Source organism: Callithrix jacchus, chromosome 11 (genome assembly GCF_049354715.1).
Source record: "Callithrix jacchus isolate 240 chromosome 11, calJac240_pri, whole genome shotgun sequence".
Lineage (NCBI taxonomy): Eukaryota > Metazoa > Chordata > Mammalia > Primates > Cebidae > Callithrix > Callithrix jacchus.
The window spans coordinates 50,506,218-50,526,070 of NC_133512.1; the positions used below are offsets into that span (position 1 = coordinate 50,506,218).

The 19,853-nt window shown below is 40.6% G+C and overlaps 1 protein-coding gene across 50 annotated transcripts in view; it reads left to right on the forward strand.

Annotated features, from left to right (window-relative positions):
- Positions 1-19,853, forward strand: part of ICA1 (islet cell autoantigen 1) — a 161,130-nt gene that overhangs the window by 49,746 nt on the left and 91,531 nt on the right. For all 50 annotated transcript variants that reach the window (XM_035253767.3, XM_078342689.1, XM_078342683.1 and 47 more), the window contains exon 6: positions 2,751-2,949. In XM_035253767.3, the coding sequence (XP_035109658.2) occupies positions 2,751-2,949 (199 nt within the window). The remainder of the gene's footprint in view (positions 1-2,750; positions 2,950-19,853) is intronic.

The window sequence follows — 19,853 nt, forward strand, 5'->3', positions numbered from 1 at the left end:
GTGTGTGGCCTTCAGTGGGGCTTTATCTGGGGGGATCTGAGTAGACTCTGGGACCCACCTACTCACCAAGGGAAATCTCAGTGTTCTTTAGAAGGTGTTTGCCTGAGGCTGAGGAGCTGCTCAGTACTCACTAGTTTGTACTTAACTCTCTAATTAAGATTAACTTGTAGGATTTTATTTCTCCTTGTTAATTAAATTTTGTTTTCATTTTTCTTCTGGTCTGTAGGGGCATTATATATGCCAGTCACTATGAGTGCTGTCCTAGGCTTATGTTTGACCTTCAGTGTGGCTCAGAGCAATCACTCTGGTCCCCTTCCAGCAGCTGATTAAAGCAGGAGCCTAATGAGACCAGGCTGAAGGTTCCCTCTCTGCTCTCTGTGGGCCAATTAACTTCAGAGAGGTGCTGTTCTCATGCCCAGGTCCACGCTGCTCAGACCCCAGACCAGTAGCATGCCATGAGAGTGTGTTCAAAATGCAGAATCTAGGCCCCACCCCAGACCTGCAGGATCTGCATCTGCATTTTGACAAGATCCCTGTAGTTTTGATGTACATTCAAGTTTGAGACACTCTGGTCCAGGGAAAATTGTGGTAGATGAGTGGCATTTTTTTTTACCTGAACCGTGACTCATGTTTATGACGGACGTTAAATAAGCAGGAGCCCCTGCACACCATCTCTCTGCACCTGAGAAAGGTGACACTCCTCCTTGCTTCCTTCTCTCTGAGGAACTAACAGACCCCCAAAATGTCACCCACTAATATTAAGCAGAAGGTGGGTCATTCCCAAAAATATTCAGGCTATAGAAATTTCACTCACTCAAATTGTCCAGCGTTTTCTTCTACAAATGTCTCCTTGCTGCTTTCTCTCTGTGCGAGCCAAGAGCAGGCCAGCAGCATGTTATATAGTTGTTCCTATGAAAACCCAAGGAAGATGGAGTAGGAAAAAAGAGACCTACCGTGTCCATTTTTTAGTGGTGTCTTCTTCTGGGCATTTTCGTTCTTTCTGATGACATTTGGACCTTGACGTTGTAGGCAATGCCAACTTTTATGCTTGAATGAAACCATTTCTGATAGTTCTCCACACATTTCCCAAGAAAGATATTTGTTTATCATCTTAAATCTTACCTTTTAATATTATTTATAATTTTTCTATGTAAAAATACTTATTCTAGAAAAATTTCAAAGCAGAGACAAGCCAAAGAGTGAAAATTAAAAAGCAACTAAAATTTTACTAATAGAGATGATCTACTTTTAACCCCTTAATAAATATTTTCTGTGCATATAGGACCTTTTCCAACCTTGCAAGAATAATTGTTCCTAAAAAAATATTTCATGGAGTAAATTGTCACATATTAAGCATATAATTATCACTAACCTCAGTGAGAAAAATTCTTAGGCAAATAAAGAGAAAAAAGACTCTAGAAATAAACAGATTCCTTAGAGAGATAGCTGAGGACTCTTTGACGTCTTTAAATAGAAGTCATCAGTTACACAAACCTTCGCACCAGTTTTGTTTTACTGACTTATTTGGCAGTCATTACTGCAACCACACATTGTATTTGATGAAAGGTGAGTATTAAATTAAAACAACAGGGATAACAAGCTTATTTCATGGCACAACAATGTCTTTAAAAATAATCTGCAACATCTAGGTAGGACAATGTGAGCAGGCTGTTCTTCTACAAGTGCTCACTATTTGAAAATAATACTTTACAGACAAGAAGAAAAATAGGGGAAATAGTAAAAGGAATTTTGTTCTTAGATAGTTCATTGCACCATTTGTAATCTTATCGTGCTACACACATGTAAGGCATTGTAGACATTAATGGAATTTCCAAAAGCTGACTTCAGCTCACTGACACGATTGCTCCCTTTAGCTAAATAAGTTTGCATTTAAATTGAAATTTAAATATTCATTTTTGGGGCACCTGTGCCCTGAAACTTCATGGAGAAGAGTGTATTTTAAGCATATAATTCATCTGACATTGCTCATTTTGGGTAGGGAGACCGAAGAAGCAGTATTTTTCCCCAAGATAAATATTTTATCTGAAGTTTAATATGCCTTAAACGTTTTTTGGCTGGGTAAATGGCATATGTTATGGCCAACCTTACAATAATTTTATACCTACTTCATCATGTTCATTTCTGCTATGGTATCCTCCAGTTTTTTTTTTAACAAGGATTAAATCATGTAATCTAGTTGAAAGTGCTAATACATGATAGACTCTCAGTAAATGTGTTTGTCCCCCTTCCTATACCATTTCAAAATGTTTCTGTTCATATTTCATTCCTCTGTGACTATTAGAGTGAGCAGCAGAGCTTTGGCTTTTGGAGAATGATCTAAAATGACCTAGTCAGAGAGACACTAATCACACACTCCATCCCTCCTCAAAGGGCCAAGTGTAGAAATGGGCAGTGGTCATGCCTTGGCCATCCTCCATGAACACAGAATTGGCTCCAGCTTCAAATGAGCACTCAGCCCAGGCTCAAAACCACCCCCAACAATGCTGACGGAGGTGCTTCCAAGTGGTCCAGTTAGTAGAAGTAAACTAAGGGATGGGTACATGAGTAATCATCTCTGGCTGACTCATCAGTTCACATGCATTTCAATTATTATTCATCAAATATTAATGGATCATCTTCTACATTCCAGGCACTGTTCTAGACTCATGGGTCTAAGATTGGCAGAATGTCAAGGATTTAAATTGCTCACTAGCTTAGTTTTGAGAGTGTGGCTTTGTCCTCTTGTCTAGGTTGGCCTTGCGAAATCCTTTGTGTCGATTTCACCAAGAAGTGGAGACTTTTCGGCATCGGGCCATCTCAGATACTTGGCTGACAGTGAACCGCATGGAACAGTGCAGGACGGAATATAGAGGAGCGCTATTATGGATGAAGGACGTGTCTCAGGAGCTTGATCCAGACCTCTACAAGCAAATGGAGAAGTTCAGAAAGGTAGGAAGTTTTATGAGGGTTACCAGAAGGGGTACCTGCTGGAAGGTAATGAGGTGTGATTTGAATCCCTCTGGTGAAGAAGACATAACTCAAAAGCACCAAGGATGCAATTAATCATCACTGGTGTCTTTTTATGTGACAGGATACCAATTAATGTGATATATAATTCTCTAAGGATAAGAGAGAAGAGACAGCTGGAAATTGCTGGGATTTTGTAACTGCTTTTAATTGAAGTCAGATTTTCTTATAATGTGCACTTTTTGTAAGGTTGTCACTTTTAAATGCCTTTTCATGCATAACTAAAAATCAAGATTAGATCACATGAATCTAGGAGGTAAGAACAGACTACTGGGGAAATCTTTTTAAATTGCTAATGAATATTAAAATTAATAGAATAATAATGCTCCTTTGTTTTGTGACATGAAGCGATGGGGTTTAGTTACAGGATTAATTGATGGAGCATTCCTTAGAAATTTCTCTGAGGAAAATAGGTGGCTGAAGAGATGACTATGCTCTTAAAGTTCACTGAAATAATTGGTGGGCAGCAAAGAACAATCTTGTTTTTTAATTATCTTGTGTCAAGTTAGCAGTTTGATTTAGTCATACAAGAATACCTCACACCACTAGGTGGCAGTCTTACACTAAATATTTATGAAAATGTAGAGAGATTTTTCGTCGTGTACAATCTCGGTAGTTCTTTGTTTGGTCGCCTGGATATATTTCAGGGTGTGAAAGAAAAAGAATCAGCCAAATGTTTGGCTTGACATAATATTGTGTCAACTGTCTTACTCATTTCCAATGATCCATTTGTAATTGTGATGTTGCTTAAAATCCCTAGATTTCTTATTACATACATTATTTCAAGCTACAAATAGAAGCATCACTTGCTTTGGAGGTTAGCTGTGTAGGAGTGGAGGAAAGGAGGAGCCTTCTGGTGCTTAAGAATATGGTCACCAGTTCTTGACCTAGATGTAGATTGATTCCCTTAAAGTCATTTTATTTTGGTGTGTGATTTGGAACCCTTCCCTCTGAAGAGAAACCAGGGTTTATTTTATTTCTGATCACAGATGTCCTTCATGTGTCAGCAATATCTGACTTCTTCATAAGGTAGGCTTCTAAGTCATAGAAAATTAGGACAGAAAAGGCTCTTCGTGATCCTCTAGTGAAACTCACTCATCTTATAGAGGAGAAAAATCAAAGCCCCCAAATAGTAAATAACATTTGTAAAGGATTGATAGCCAGATGCTGGTGAGCCCAGGCTACTTTTGAAGTTTTCTGACTTTCTAATCAGGAGAGTAATCTGGTTTGTCTTTAGCACTTTGAGGGTTGAGGAGAATGGAGTAAACAGGGTGAAAAAAAACTGTCTGCAGAGCGGAGTGCTTATCATTTATATCTGTTGCTTCCTTTAAGCTTCACAATAACCAAGACACTGATTTTATTTTATAAGCAGGGAAAATGATACCCATGTTAGGAAATTAGCCCAATATCAGAGAGGCAAATGAGAGTCAGACTCCTATAAAATATGCATAATTTTCTTCCCTAAGAGAGAATGCCTAAAATTGAAAAAAGCCTTTCATAGTAATTCCTCGTTTGTGATTTATTCACTCAATTAATATGTGTTGAACACCTCCTATGTGCCAGGTAATAGAAATAAATGTGATTATTCTGGAAGGCAGAAGAATTTCATGAGGAATTGTATTTATTCAGTTTTGTTTTGGGGGTGGGGTGGTTACTAACTGTAAGGACGAAATAAAAACCAAGCCCTTCGTCATTTGGTTTCAATGTTGAAACATTACCCATTCCTTAGTGTCATCAGTCTGTTGATTTTGGAAAATATGGTTCTTAAAAAAAAAGTCCTTTGCCATGCAGAAGTTGCTGAAGCCTTACTCCCCAGTCCCATGTGTGCTGGATTCAATTTAACAGCTGAACATGGTGTACTTAGAATCTTTTTTTTTTTTTAAATAAACCTATCTTCAAGTGTCTATTTGATTAGGCCAGACTCTCCAAAGGACAGGAACCATGTTGGAGCTCTTCACAGCCATTACCCCAGAGCCAGTCCAGTACCTGGCCCCAAGTTAGCACACACACATTGGATGCCACACCCGTGTTTTCTCAAATCTCTAGGGCATTCCCACCATTTGCAGCTGACCTCATGATATTTTGGAAATTGATACATGTGGTTCTGCAGGTAAGTTGCATTATTAATTTGAGGCTTGCTGTCCTCTTTACAATGAATTTAAATTGTGGCATCTTCTCTTCACTTGGAGTTTATAACATGACATTTAACTTTGAGCAAGCTTTAGTGTTTTGTCCCAGTAGGATTCCATTTTAAACAGTCTGCATTTCTTTCCCAGGAATGTGTTACCTAAACGTGTTTCTGAGTCATCTAGGAGAGCGATCCAGCTGCGAGTAGCTCTCAGGAGTCACTGTGGGAGGGGGAATTTCAGTCTCCTCAGGGCTGGCTGCCACCTTCACGTTTCAAAGGATAAATCCTGAGCTAAAGTAGTATTTTGCTATGAATTCTGTTTTCTGAGTTCACACTTTCTGGTGGAGACAAAATTCTAAATCATACCTCATGAATGTGGTCTCCCCATTGGATTCTTTCATATGCACTCATTCATTTATTTGTCCATTCAACAAATGATACTGAAGCCAGGTCTTGCTCAGACAGCATCCAAAGTAGTAGTAAGGAAGCAGATTGATTATTGCCATCTTTTCTCATGAAGTCATCTGGGGATAGAGCAAGTAAACACAACACAGCATGGTGAACCGCAGTGTCTGTGGTAGCACATGGTGCTGCAGGAACTCCTGGGAGGGGCTTCCCGGGGGAGGTGGCTCTAAAGAAAATGTGAAGGCCTGGTAGGAAGGAGATGGGAAGAAGGTGTAGGAGCAACAGAGCAGCATTCCCAGCTGAGAAAGCAACTTACAGAACGGCCTTTTAGGGAAAAGCAGCAGCACACTTAGAGCACAGAAGGTGAGATGGCTGTGGAAATGGGGCTGCCCTGACCATGGGGCTAGAAAGGGAGACAGGACTGAATAGAAAGGACACCTCTCTAAGAGGAGACGGTAGTGGGAGGGTGTTGGAACGGCAGAAGGCATGATCAAATTTGTATTATTAGACTGAAAGGTGGAGAAGGGATTGCAAAGGCCTAAGCCTGGAGGCTGGGGGAACTGGTAGGAAGCTTTTCTACAAACCCGGATCAGACATGAGGTAACCATGAAATGAAGCGGGAGGTAGACCAGAGGGAAATGGGCTGTTCTGATCCCCACCAGACTCCATGTAGTGCAACTCCAATTGCTGAACTCTTCATTGTCTTTAGTAAGAAGCAGAATACACATAAATAAATCGCAAGTTCATATGTATTTTCACCTCCAACCAAGGCTTTTTTCATAGTGCCTTCAGATTGCCAAGAAACCTTTTAAATAGCACACAGTGAGCATGACTGAAATGATGAATGAAAAACTTGAAGTTAAATAAAGCAATCTGTTTTCCTTCTGGCACTCTTTGAAGCACAGAGGCCTGACGACAGAGCTCTCAACATCAACGTGAAGAGCATTTATTAAGTGTCTGTGGCAGGGGGTAGAAATTCAAAGAGGTGGGAAAGAGAGTCCAGCCTTCAAGAAGGATCCTGCCAGGCATCTGCTCCGTATCAACATGACCATGAGGGACGAGATACCTGGAGAGTATGGCCGCACATAGCTGTTCTCAAGACCAAATACATAAAAGGAAAAGGTGGACGGGTTTAAAGGGGCAGGGCTGGGCTGTGAACAGTTGGAAGTTCCTCCTGACAATGTGATTCACCCTGAGACCACGAGGTATTTTATGAGCAAAGTTACAACGTGTGATATATGTGCCCTTTGAAGGCAGAGTAAAAGGGTATGATTTAAAAATAGAAGTCAGCTTCTTGTAGCGGATTACATCAGCTGAAGTTGTGAGCTTGCAGCAGAGCTTTTGCAGCCTGAATGCCCTTGAGAGAGTCCTCCTGTGGTCAATTAAGTGTCTTGTTTTTCTTGAAAGTCAGAAATGGGATGGAGGGTAATTATTCTAAATGGAATAAAAGCTGTGTTAGGTGTAAGAAAATAGTCCCGAATCCTCTCAAGAGATAGTATGGAAATGTATACGTGGGCATTTACAGGAGTCTGAGTCCTCATAGACAAGGACAAGCGAACCAGTGTTTTAATGAGGGCCATTCATTAAACAGCTAATGAAATCCTACAGCATTTGTCTACTGTTTCATCACCATAATTTAAAAGGATAGCTAAAAGGTATTGTAGGAAATGAGTGATACAAACTGGTATTTGCAGGTGTATATTTAAAATAGTGTTAGGTTTTGGAGACCTGTTTATGACTAATCATATTATCAAAGGATGTGTTATGATGAGAAGGCTTATTAACAAACGTTGGTGGCTTACTAGGTGGGACCTTATTAGGGCTATCAGTCAGTGGTGTTCCGGTGTCCTGATTGTGCAAGTTTGGGTCTATAGCACTTGGTCAAGGACTGGTAAACAGCAGTATTGATACAGGGGGTGGGTTTCCTGTGAACAAAGACTTGGGTTAATTAATTTGACAGTATCATTAATTGCTGCTGAAATCATTGGTCTTTGTCAGAGGTCAGGCTCTTTTAGCAATTGAGGGCAAATCCCGTGAGAGTTGGAGACACAATGTAATGCAAGAGTGTCACTGCTCAGCCATCTCAGGCTGTGGGATGAAAGCCTTTCCTTTCTGCCTGGGTCACTCAGCTCTCTGGATTAAACCAGTTTCTGCTTTACTTCCCTGTCTAGGGTGAGGCTAGGATACCTCCCCGCTCCCTAGTGAGTTGTGTTGAGTGAGTGGAGAACATTTTCAGTTTGGATCCATGCAGTGAACCAGTGTCAAATGTTTACGCGCTAATAACTCCCAGGGCTTTGCTGAATTTATATATAAAGGAGGTAGAGTAGGAGGCTTACTCCATTATCTCCTCTTCCTCTTCTAGTTCTAGAATTCTACACACTGGATTGACTTTTATGAGGACAATTACTTTTGTAAAACTAATGCTCTCTTAAATATGTTTCAGAACTCACCATGTTCATTTGTAGGTTTTGGTGTCTGCCTGTTGTTTGTTTGGGTTTAGTTGTTTAACTGGGGTGCCTGTTTTCTGTGGATTCAAGGAGATTGACTGTAGCTGCCAAACCACACCTGTGGGTTGCTGCTTTTTTAGAGTATGTGAATGCCGCAGGAAACGCCTGCCATTCTCACATGGCACAACTTGGAAAGGAACGAACAATTACACCCATGCTTCCAATTCTGAATTGGATGAGATGAGGCTTTCAGGGTTTTGTGTTTATTGATTTTCCCCATGGAACTTGATAAATAGAAAAAAATTAGTTTAAAGGTGAAGCCAAGACCATTTAAAATAACATGCATGAAACAGATAACTCGCAGAGCTGGTGGCTGGCTGCCTGCTGCTCCTGACTGGAAATAGAGAGGAGGAAGAAGCGTGACCTCAGAGTCAGGATGGCGCTCCACTCTGTCCCAGCCCTTGCCGACACCAGCTGTTCCGCTTGGATAGGTCTAATAGGTCGATTGCAATTTTCTCATCTACTAAAGGTGATTGCTGAGCCCTCTTCCAGCTGTAACATTTTAGTGAGTTGTTTGTTTGTTTGTTTGTTTGTTTGTTTGTTTGTTTGAGATAGGGTCTCGCTCTGTCTCCCAGGCTGGAGTCCAGTGGTGCAATCTCGGCTCACTGCAACCTGTTTCCCAGGTTCAAGCGATTCTTGTGTCTCAGCTTCCTGAGTAGCTGGAATTACAGGCATGGACCACCACACTGGGCTAATTTTTGTATTTTTAGTACCGATGGAGTTTCACCATGTTGGCCAGGCTGGTCTCAAACTCCTGACCTCAAGTGATCTGCCCACCTTGGCCTCCCAAAGTGCTGGGATTATAGGCATGAGCCACCATGCCTGGCCTTAGTTTTTTGTTTTTTCTTTTTCTCTAAATCACTGCGCTCATCTGTAGAGACAGGTAGATACTAGAGTAGGGCTAACATGTACTTTTTTCAATGTAGTGTTTTCCTGGGACTTCAAGTAAGTTCTGGTCCTGCTGAGTCTGCTCATTCTTGTTGCTGTTGCTCTAATCTTAGCTTCTGGAAAAATAAGAATGTTTCATGCATAATTCTTGGGTGAATTTATTGGACACTTTCAAAGAGGGGCCTTTGGTATTTACAAATGGGTAATATTTATCTCCTATTTATGTATGAATACTTTTGCAAGGGTCAGCAACCTATGGCCCAGAGGTCAGCCACCTGTTTTTGTAAATAAAGGTTTTGTTGGAACATGACCATGCCTATTCATTCATTTATCATCTGGCTGCTTTCACAATACCATGACAGAGTTGCACAGTTACAACAGAGGCTAATGGCTCACAAAGCTGGAAACACTTACTCGCTACCCCTTTATAGAAAACAGTTTACTGGCTACTGTTTTATAGGTACCTCTAGTGCATGTTGAGATTAGGAAAGTGTGAGGTTTTCTTAATTTTTAATTGCGGTAAAAAAAACAAAACACATGTCATAAAATTTACCATCTTAACCATTTGTCGTGCCCAGGTTGAGTAGTGACCAGTATATTCACATTGTTGTGCAATGGATCTGTAAACAGATTCATCTTAGCCCCAGACAGTCCAATTCTAGAGCTCATTATGCAAACCACTTCATTCGTCCAGCTCTTACAGAGCACTGTGAACAAATGAAATCCAGGGCCCATGGTACTCAGAGTAGAATGAATCCTGATCCACAAACCAGGAGATCCATTTCTTCAGGGCATAATGCTGGGCAAGCTACCAAACCCTTTCACCACGCTAAGCCTCCCTTGCAGGTTGGAGCTGAGGGAGGTGCCCCTTACAGAGGGGCAGTGGGTTTTGGAGGGCGTGAGTCACAGGAGGTACTTAGCAGGGCGCTGGCACAAGGCAAGCTCTCGGATAATGGTAACTCTTTTTTATAGTTGCCATATTTATTACTGAATCTCCAAGGGGAAAAAAAATTAACATATGCTAAGTAAATCAGCTGTGGGGTCTCTGAGAGGTTGGTGGCCTCAGCCTTGGATTGCCCCCACAATGCGGGCTGGAGGAAATGGTGTTTATTGTTCTGAGTTGTCTGACCATTTGTCAGACAGGAGTCTCCAGGTATGATAGGCCACTGCTGACTTCCTCTTCTGTGATTCAGCCACCTTCCTCCATCCCAAGGTGCAGGTGACTTCCAAAGTGCCTGATTGTCTCAGGAGTCCTGCTAACCCAGGATGAGCTGTGTGCTCTTGGCCAATGGTGGTACCCACTTGTAATCCCAGCTACTTGGGAGGCTGAGGTGAGAGGATCCCTTGAGACTGTGTAGCAGAGATTACAGTGAGCCATGATCACACCACTGTACTCCAGCCTGGGAGACAGAGTGAGACCCTGTTTCAAAAAATAAAATATAAAAAAATAAAATTTTCCTTGGCTATAATGTGGTTAGATAGACAACCTGCCTTTGTATTCAGGGATTTTTCTCCCCTCCATGATCTACTTTCAGTTGGATGGAGTCTTTGAAAGAAAAAAAAAAATTGACTGTTGAGCATAATTTTGCATTTATAAATGGATGGACTAGGAAATTATATAGTAGTCTCTTAATTTGTACCTTTCGTACTTGATGTACCTTCACAGCTTTTATATTATTTCTGTTTTTAGTTTGACTTCATGGTGAGAAATATTTAAGTAAATAAATACTCATGATATGTTTATGTCCTGAAAAGTTTTTGGTTTCATTTGTACAACATAAGCAAATATATTTACACACATCCCCAAAGTGACAGACATTTAGGCACATTTCTGTCACATCCTGTTCTGTTGCCCAAGCTACAGGTTAATCCTCAGCTGCTACCATTATTCAGTCTCCACATCCAGGAAGACTCTTGTTTCTAGTAATTCTACTTCCAAAGTGCCTCTTGAATTGGTTCCCTCCTCTCATCCCCAGTGCTCTTATCTGAGCTAGGATCTTCCTCAATTTAGAGGATTACAGTTGGCACCCCTTTCCACGCTAATGCTAGTCCTAATTCTGTAACATAAAGTGATCACATCTTTTTCCTGGTTAATAACTTTCTGTGGCTCTTCCTTGGACAATGGACAAGTCCAAGCCTGGGGGAGGCTGGCTCTAACTTATCTCCCCCAACCCCAGCTTCCCTCTAGAATAATTCCCCTCCCACCTCTCTTCCCTCTGCTGCCACACACACATACACACCCTGTGTTTCCAGCCTCATTAAAATCCGTGCCATTCACCCCATTCTTATACACACTGACCTTTGCAGGCTCTGCTTCCCCCACCGGAAATTGCCTTCTCGCTCTTTTGTGCCTGTAAAACTCTGAGGCATCATTTAAGGCCACATGACACCAGGGAGCCTTTGCTGACTCCCCAAAGCAAGGCTGTTACCCTTTTGCACTGTTCCCATTGCACTTTATACATCCTCCTTAGCCTGCACCTTGGTAGATATTGAATAAATATTTATTAAATGAGCAAATAGGTTAATAAATAGGCTTAATTATTATTCAGTTGGGGTTCAAGACCCTGGTCTTACACATCCTTGAACCTCAGTTGTATAATAAAGAAACAATATTCATCTTATAAATGTATTACCTAAATTTAATCCTGCCATTGAACAAAAATGAGACTCAGGTATACAAGTGAGGAGTCATTTGATTTCAGTATCCTAGAAGATATTATCTATACATACTAATTCATCATTTCTGTTATTTGAATTCTGTAAGTAGAGGAAATATCCATACAGTTTTTTAAATTAAGCATATTTTGTAATACTATAAATGCTAATATGTTGTCTTAGAACAGATTTTTTTCAAGGGAGGAGTGAGAAGGACCACATCTCTCATGAGAGGCATTAAATCTTTGCATGTGACATTTGTCTAATTGTTTAAGGGAAAAGCTTGCTTAACTCTTGAGTTTCAGAGTGGACTCTGGACAAAAGTGAATTATCTGTGAACTGATCTGTGTGAACCGATCTGGTCCAAGATAGTTTTCGTTTTGCAAGATTGTCTGGCTTTTCTTCCTAAGTTTTATGTGTATTGGGTGGCACATGCAAGCTTGGTTTCTAGAATTTCATGGATGACAACATTCAAAACATGACAGGTTTTATTGAGTGGAACCATCAAGTTCCAGATCAAAATACTGCCGTAAATTGACCCCATTTCTTAACAAGGGCTCATTGGTGCCTCAGCCGCTTGAGTCCCTTGGATGGCTGTTTCCATGTTTCATCACTTTATGCCTTTGGTTGCAGGGTCAGAGGGATGCATAGTGACTGTGACAACTCCCCCTGCCTCCACCCAACTGACTGTTCCATTGGCCTCTGACCCCTTTTGGTAGCTCCTAAAGAAGATACCGTCTTAAAGTATGATCATTAGGAAATTACCATGTTCAAGTAGTATGATTTACTAATTACTTCTCTCGTCGCTCTAGTTTGTCCCTAAGTCTGTCATAGCAACACATCCCTCTAGATTACTCTCTTCCTTTTGGTTAACAACTCAAATATCATCTTTCCCAGCTAGTCCTCTTATTCACCAAGATGAAATAGTTGCAATTCTTACCATCTTCTAGAATTCAGTATAAAAGAAGACAGTTAGATCCTCGTGGGTTAGCCAGCACTCTCATTTAAAGTATTTATGCTTCAGGGATCCACTATTTTTATTTTTTAAAAATGGTGATTTACTTACATATACAAAATAGAGCATGGGTTTTATTTAAATTTCAGACAAAAGCAGTGTAGCCACTCTTTCCTGAATGCCGTTAGCACGATAGCACTGTAAGTTGCCTTTATTCGAGTCAAAAAGAATTTTCATCAAATCCTCCTTTTTTACAAGCCAGCTATTCAGTGATGACAAAAATAATGGTTTGATGGTTGCCTAGATTGCCACTTTTACATAAAACTAGATTTATAAGTTGGGCTGTAGAAAATTAGCATTTTAGAAAGAAATACCTAAATCACAATTGCTTTAGGATATACTTGTGTCTGTGTAGTTTGTCATTAAGGAATATTAAAGAATTTTGCCTAGCACTTTTTTAAATGATTGAATTATTTTTGTTAGCCCTCAGCATAGCATTCTTAACAAGATTTATGCAAGCGGTATTGGCCCTATAATGGAGTCATAGGTTGTCATGATTTCATAGGTCCCCTGTCTCTCAGTAAAACTCAGAATCCAAGTCTGTCTATATTTTAGTGTTTGAACTATCAAAAGAACGATTGAATAGAAAACTGGTAGTTTCCATTCATAGTTCTGATATTTAAAATAACAAAATGATGTTGGATGATTCCTTGTTCTCCAGAGAACTGCCATAATTCTAATCTAACAGGGAAATAAGGAAATGGAGGCTGGCATGTTACCCGTTTATGTCCTGGTCAACAGAAGCTCTGTTCACTAAAATGTGCAGTTGTCAGCCACCAAAAAGTGGCTTTACTTTGCCTCCTTTAGTGACTTATTGATAAAAAGAAAACAGCTTTAAAAATATGTGTATTACGTTTCAAACATAAATTTTCAGGACAGTTACAGGTATAATAAAAGTATCCCAAGTGAAAAAATTCTGCTTTATCTTCAACAGTTATCCCACTCTTAATCATTAAACAAGATCGATGAAACTCAGAGAGAGAAGCCTTAAAATCCTAAATGGGCCAATTTTACATGGGTTCAGGGAGCCCTAAAAAGAAGCAGCCCCTAAGAGCCTATTGGTATAACACTGCAATGAAATTCCCACATGCATTAATCAGGCTTCTGTTGTTACCATCAAATGAAATATGATTTTCAGGCTTGGTAACACTTCACAGTTGATTGGTTCCTTCTATCCAACCACCCATCTATCTGTGAATCCATCTTTTAAAATTCTCTCTCCAGCTGTGACTCTGAGACAACCATTGTCATTTAGATGCTGATTCCTCACCGTGGTTCTGCTGGTGACTGCTGACATTGAAATGAGGGATGTTTCTCAAGATAGATTAATTATATAAACAAATTGAGGGACGACATTTTCTTCTGCTTTGTTCTTTTTAATAATTTCTGTCCCGGACCACTAGAGGTGGGACTCAGCTATGCTTACAAGCAAAAAATAGTTCATGGGTATTAGTTCATGTTCTGAGAGTGGTTCAGGCAAAGGGACTTGGAAAATATCCACATCGGAGGAGGAGGAACCGTAGGGGAAAATAGTCTAGGGATGTGAAATAAATGAAGAAATTTCTCAAGTAGGGAAGCTGAGAAAATAGTGGGGTAAAATATATTACATTTAGGATCTCGTTCTCTTTTATTATTATTTCTTTTCATCTTAAATCTGTGGGGGAAAGACCCAGGAGAAGCTGGCAACCACAAGTGCTTCCAGGGCCTGGAACCAGGTTGGGGAATGAGATGAGCTGAGGAAGCTAAGAATGAGGTTGAGGTTTCACCATATGCCTTTTCCTGCCTTTTAAATGTTATGCCATGTGCCATGTGTTACTCATCAAAATAATTTGTATTAAAAATATTGAGAATTAATTAAATTAAAGAACAGAAGAAAAAAGAGAATGACAGAAAACCTAAAACTGGCAAAAATGGGGAGGGTTTGTAAATGGTTTGTTTTTAATAATAATAAAGGGAAGAGAGAAATCAGGTTTTAGCTGCAAGGATGGGAACCTAAGTTCCAAGGTAATATCACATGGGCAGCTGGATGGAGGAGGTTGGAGGATGAAGTCATTTTCAAAAGCCATCAGCAGGGAGAGCCATGTGAGGAGGTGAAGTCACTTAGGGATGGAAAAACTAGCGCCTGAGGGAAATCCACCAAATAGCAGGAAAGAAGATGAGAGTGTTTCTTTTAAAAGCCTTCACTGTTCTAGAACTACAAGAAGCAGTTATGCTTATCCGGAAGGGGAAAAAAAGGTGAGAAAGTAAAAAGACAACTTTTCCCACGTATCCTCAATTCTGTCCTAGAAGGAACATGTTCTATGTTTTGCATCAGTAAGAACATGCAGAAGATCCTTTCCCAAAACAGAACGAAGTGGGAGGGGGAGGGAGGCTGGGGGTGGGCAGCTATTTCAGAGAGAACCATCTCCACACTTTCAACCCTACTCCAGGGCCTTTGAGTTGGATTGGAGCACCCTACAGACTGAGGTTTCTCTCCTGACATGAAAGTTTTCTGCCAGCCTTAACGACTTGTTCCCTGTTCAGTGTCCACTTCTAATTCTTATTCATGCTATTTAATGCGCTGAGGCAGTCTTTCCTGACAGTCTCTCTCTCAACTCTGTTCTCTCAACCTAGCAATTTCATCAGTTCCTTTTCATTGGGAGCTTTCCAAGTCTTACAAACTAAACCCAAGAGCATTTATGGTCCCATGAACCCCAATTTTGTCATTAAAATTTTTTGAGTAGTATCAATTACCATAAATCAAACTAATATCCCTCTGGCTTCATAATGTTTGTTTATTACTAGTTTATTTTTTAATACTCTCATAAGGGTCTCCTAATGTTCAAGTTTAAAAGAAAATGGAAACATGCAGATTCTAAACCACACATCATCTTTTTGTGCACACATTATGGATTGGGCTCCTATTAACAAAGTATACGTGTTAAAGTCAGGTACGACTGGGCACACAGAGGATGTGGCTCCCCCGAGGGTTACCAGAGACTGTGTGGCATACTCAGGTTTCACTGGAATTTTATCAGAGACACCACAAATTAAGGATTTTAGAATAAGATGTTGAAAACATCTTTAATTTTAAAGATCTGCGTCTCTTCCTCATCCAGGCTGTGGACGCTGTCCTTCCTCACCTTCCCTCCCAAAGCCCTGCCAGGAAAAGCCAGGGATTTGTAAATTGAAGCTACATCAGCTAAAGCTTTTATTGGTACTTATTATCCAGTCCTCTGTCTGCTTTTAAATTAATTCTCTGCTGGAAGGATTAGCTTCCCCCACTCCACTTTTTTTTTTGCGTGTCTTCCATTTTAAAATAAAAAGCAACGGCTGAAAGTCATGATGCAAAGCTGGACAATGGTTAGATTTCCTAAGTTAGACTCCATCTTCTTGATCCTTATTGTATTTTAGGTTTTAGGCAAAACCTATTGGATTCGTTATGAACTTACTTGTCCCTCCTTTCTCCCTGGCATGTCTCCATTTTCCCCAGTGTTCTGCAATTTCAGCTAATAAATGGTGTGAGTAAAGTTGACATTAAGGAGATGACAAAAGGAAAGATTGTTTTGGAAATAAAATGAAGATTTGATGAACTTTCTCACCATTTAATCCAGAAAATAAGAACAACATACTTTAAAAGAACGTTAAACATGAGTTGTGCAAAAGTCCAAATACTGCTCATTTTTTGTTAAAAAATTATCTCTTTCTTAGTACAAAAGCACCCCAGATATTTAACCTCTACAGTGAACAATATGATAGGTTTATTTATGTAAAAAAATTAACATATTTGAATTTTTTCCCAGCCTAGAGTTTTTTCTTAACAGTCTACCTTATAGCTAGATGTAGCAGTTCTTTAAATATGTACAAAATGCAGAATATTTTTGATTAAATATTGGTAAAAATGCTCATCAGTTTACAAAGCTGTTTCATATTCATTACCTCATTAAAACTGCACAACAGTTTCAATGAGGGTATGAATTCCTTTTCCCATTTCACAGATAAGACCACAGGGCAGCCATGACTGACTTGCCCATAGTCATACCTATGAACGAGGATTGGAACCCAAGCCTTCTGACTCTACAGTCAGTGCTCTTCTCACCTTTTCAGCCCCACATTCCTCATAATCGGATAAACAGTTCTTTGTGCAATATTAGGTTGCTGTTATAAAAAATGTTTCTGGGGTAGAGGGGACCCGGCTTCGTGCTAAAAGAGCAGTCACATCTTCCAGCACAGGCCACATCCTCTGAACTCATTTTTCTGACCCCAGTGGTTCATGTTCCAGGCACCCTTAAGGAATATTTGGATTGTTTTTCCTTCTCATCAATCTCTTTGTCTTTTGAACATCTGGTCACATTTCTGGGTTTGGCATTTCACACTTTTGCTCTACCTTATACTGGGAGTGGTCTTTTGAGGTCAAATGTCAGGCCTAGAGCCTGAGTTCCTTGGGGTCTGGCGCCTGAATCCTGCAACAGTGGGCTTAACTCAGGGCCCTGAACCTGAGGCTCATGAATGGAAAGTAGACATCACAAAGGCCAGCACCTAGCAAAGGTTCCTCTGCAAATCCACCCACTGGTTTAAAGCCCATCATTGTTGAAAGGTTTGCAGTCATAAGAGGAAAGTAGCAGAGGCTCTACAGCAAACAGGCCCCCTGCAGACATTTCCAGTGAAGAACATCTCAACTAAATCTGAATTAGGGCCTCTCTGGCCTGAGTTGAGTGTAAGAATCCTCTGAGAAGCAAGTTGGATGTGGAGAATCATGACTTCTACCTAAGGATTTTGATTCTGGAGGCGTGGGGTGGGGTCCAGAGATCTGACTTTTAACAGGCTCCCAGATAATTCCTTTGCTGAGATCCATACATCACACCTTGAGAAATATTTTCTCAGAGCACCATCGTGAAATGGCTGATGTTCATGATGATGACTGATCCATCAAAAAAGACAGTTTTGCTCCATTTTAGAAGATAGACATTTAATAAGAGTTATCTGATTTTTGAAGATTTCTTATTTCTAAATATTTTTTAGAGTAAGCTTTAACTACATGGAAGAGTCACTTAAACCAGTTGATTTCCCAGGAACTCTGCTATACTAAGGCTCACTGTGCTTTTTAGTACTTACATACATGTCTACCTAAGGCTTGGAGGTAGAGATTTGTATATCACAAACACTCAAACATTACTTGTTTTATATAGAATCAGTATTCGCCTTTCTAACAAAATCTCTTCTCCTGTTTCAACTAAAGCTCCCTTGGTATTCTCTAGGTTGATACTGAAAACTGAAACAGCTAGAACGGAGCCCCAGGTTAGTTAATATCTATAATTGAATACTCAGCAGCAAACAATTCTGACAGTTAATGTATCCGTGTTAATCATAAGGAATTTTCCAGGAGCAGTCTGGTACTGCCCTGTTCTGATTTACATGTTAAAATTGCCTGCAGATTCACAAAGGAATCCTCCCCTCTGCATTTTCCCCGATTTGTGTGGTGTGTCTATTTCCTATAGCTGATTCTTCCTGTTAGGAGTAATCAGCCTAAGACAGAGCAAGCTCACCAACAGGTCCTACAAATGCCTCCATTATTTTACTCTGGTTTGTTACAACTAACATTATTCTTAAGAAATATCATCCTGGGCTGGGCATGCTGGCTCAAGCCTGTAATCCCAGCACTTTGGGAGGCCAAGGCAGGCGGATCATGAGGACAGGAGATCAAGACCATCCTGGCCAACATGGTGAAACCCCAGCTCTACTAAAAATACTAAAATTAGCCGGGCATGGTGGTGGGTACCTGTAGTCCCAACTACTCAAGAGGCTGGGGCAGGATAATTGTTTGTACCCAGGAGGCGGAGGTTGCAGTGAGCCCAGATGGTTCCACTGCACTCCAGCCTGGTAACAGAGTGAGACTCCATCTCAAAAAAAAAATCATGCTGACTTGGAGGTAATTTCTGTGGTGAGTACCAAGATGTTTACTAAGCTAAGAAAAAGTCAGGGGTGATATAAAAAGAGCAATTCTCATTTGTCCCCAGAATGGCATTTCTGTGCTTGTGGGAATGCACTAGAGATTGTGAAATCATAAATGAAGAATGTCAGAAATACAGTACTTTGACATTTCTTGACAAATATGTAGTTAGCCATTCTTGAAGAAGACAAAAGAAACTTTGATGTTGAATGTAACAGTAGAAGTCATAACAAAATTGGCACATTTTTAAAAGTTTATCAGCTACAGCTGTAAGCATTTTACATGAAGGGGCTCATTAAAACTCCTGAAGAGGAAGACACTACGATCTCCTTTTCTTTTTTTTTTTTGAAATGGAGTTTCACTCTTGTTACCCAGGCTGGAGTGCAATGGCACGATCTCAGCTCACTGCAACCTCTGCCTCCTGGGTTCAGGCAATTCTCCTGCCTCAGCCTCCTGAGTAGCTGGGATTACAGGCACACGTCACCATGCCCAGCTAATTTTTTGTATTTTTTTTTAGTAGAGACGGGGTTTCACCATGTTGACCAGGATGGTCTCGATCTCTTGACTTCATGATCCACCCTCCTCGGCCTTCCAAAGTGCTGGGATTACAGGCTTGAGCCACCTCGCCCAGCTGACCTCCTTTTCACAGATGAGGATTTTGACGCTTAGAGAGGTTACATAACTGTCTCAATGTGACATAGTTAGAACATGTCAGGACCAGGTGGAAGGGATTATAATTTGACTCAGACCACATTGACACATACATCCCCTTATTTTCTGGAGCTAAATCAGTTTCTTCATGAGCAGTATGATGGGGTCTTCTAGACTTGTCAGTTGAATAAGGTTAAGTAGCTTCTGTTGTTTCAGTTGAAATATTGAGTTCATTCAAAATTTGGCTTCCTCTGCACTGTTTTAAATCATCTCTTTTTGGATGCTCTTTCAGAAGCATTCTCTGCCCCAGGAGGGTGTTGGACTGACTGTGTCCTGGGGGTAGACAGGGGACATGGTGTCCTTGAGGCCACTCTGTGTCCTCTGGTTCCTTGCTTATCTTGCTTCAGTATTGTTAGTCTGGGCTTCCATGGTGAATTTCTGAAGCCTGTGGCCAGGGGAATGCCTGGTCTACACTTCCCCAGCCCTAGCAATGTTCTAGGAGCCTCAGCCTCCTTCCTTTGATGAATCTCCCTAATGGCAACTCTGATTACCTTGGACTTCCATTTGGCCCCTAACCCAGTGCCATTCCCTGGCAAGCTCACTGGCCAGCACACTCAGCCACCTCCCACTTCTTTCCATAAAACATGG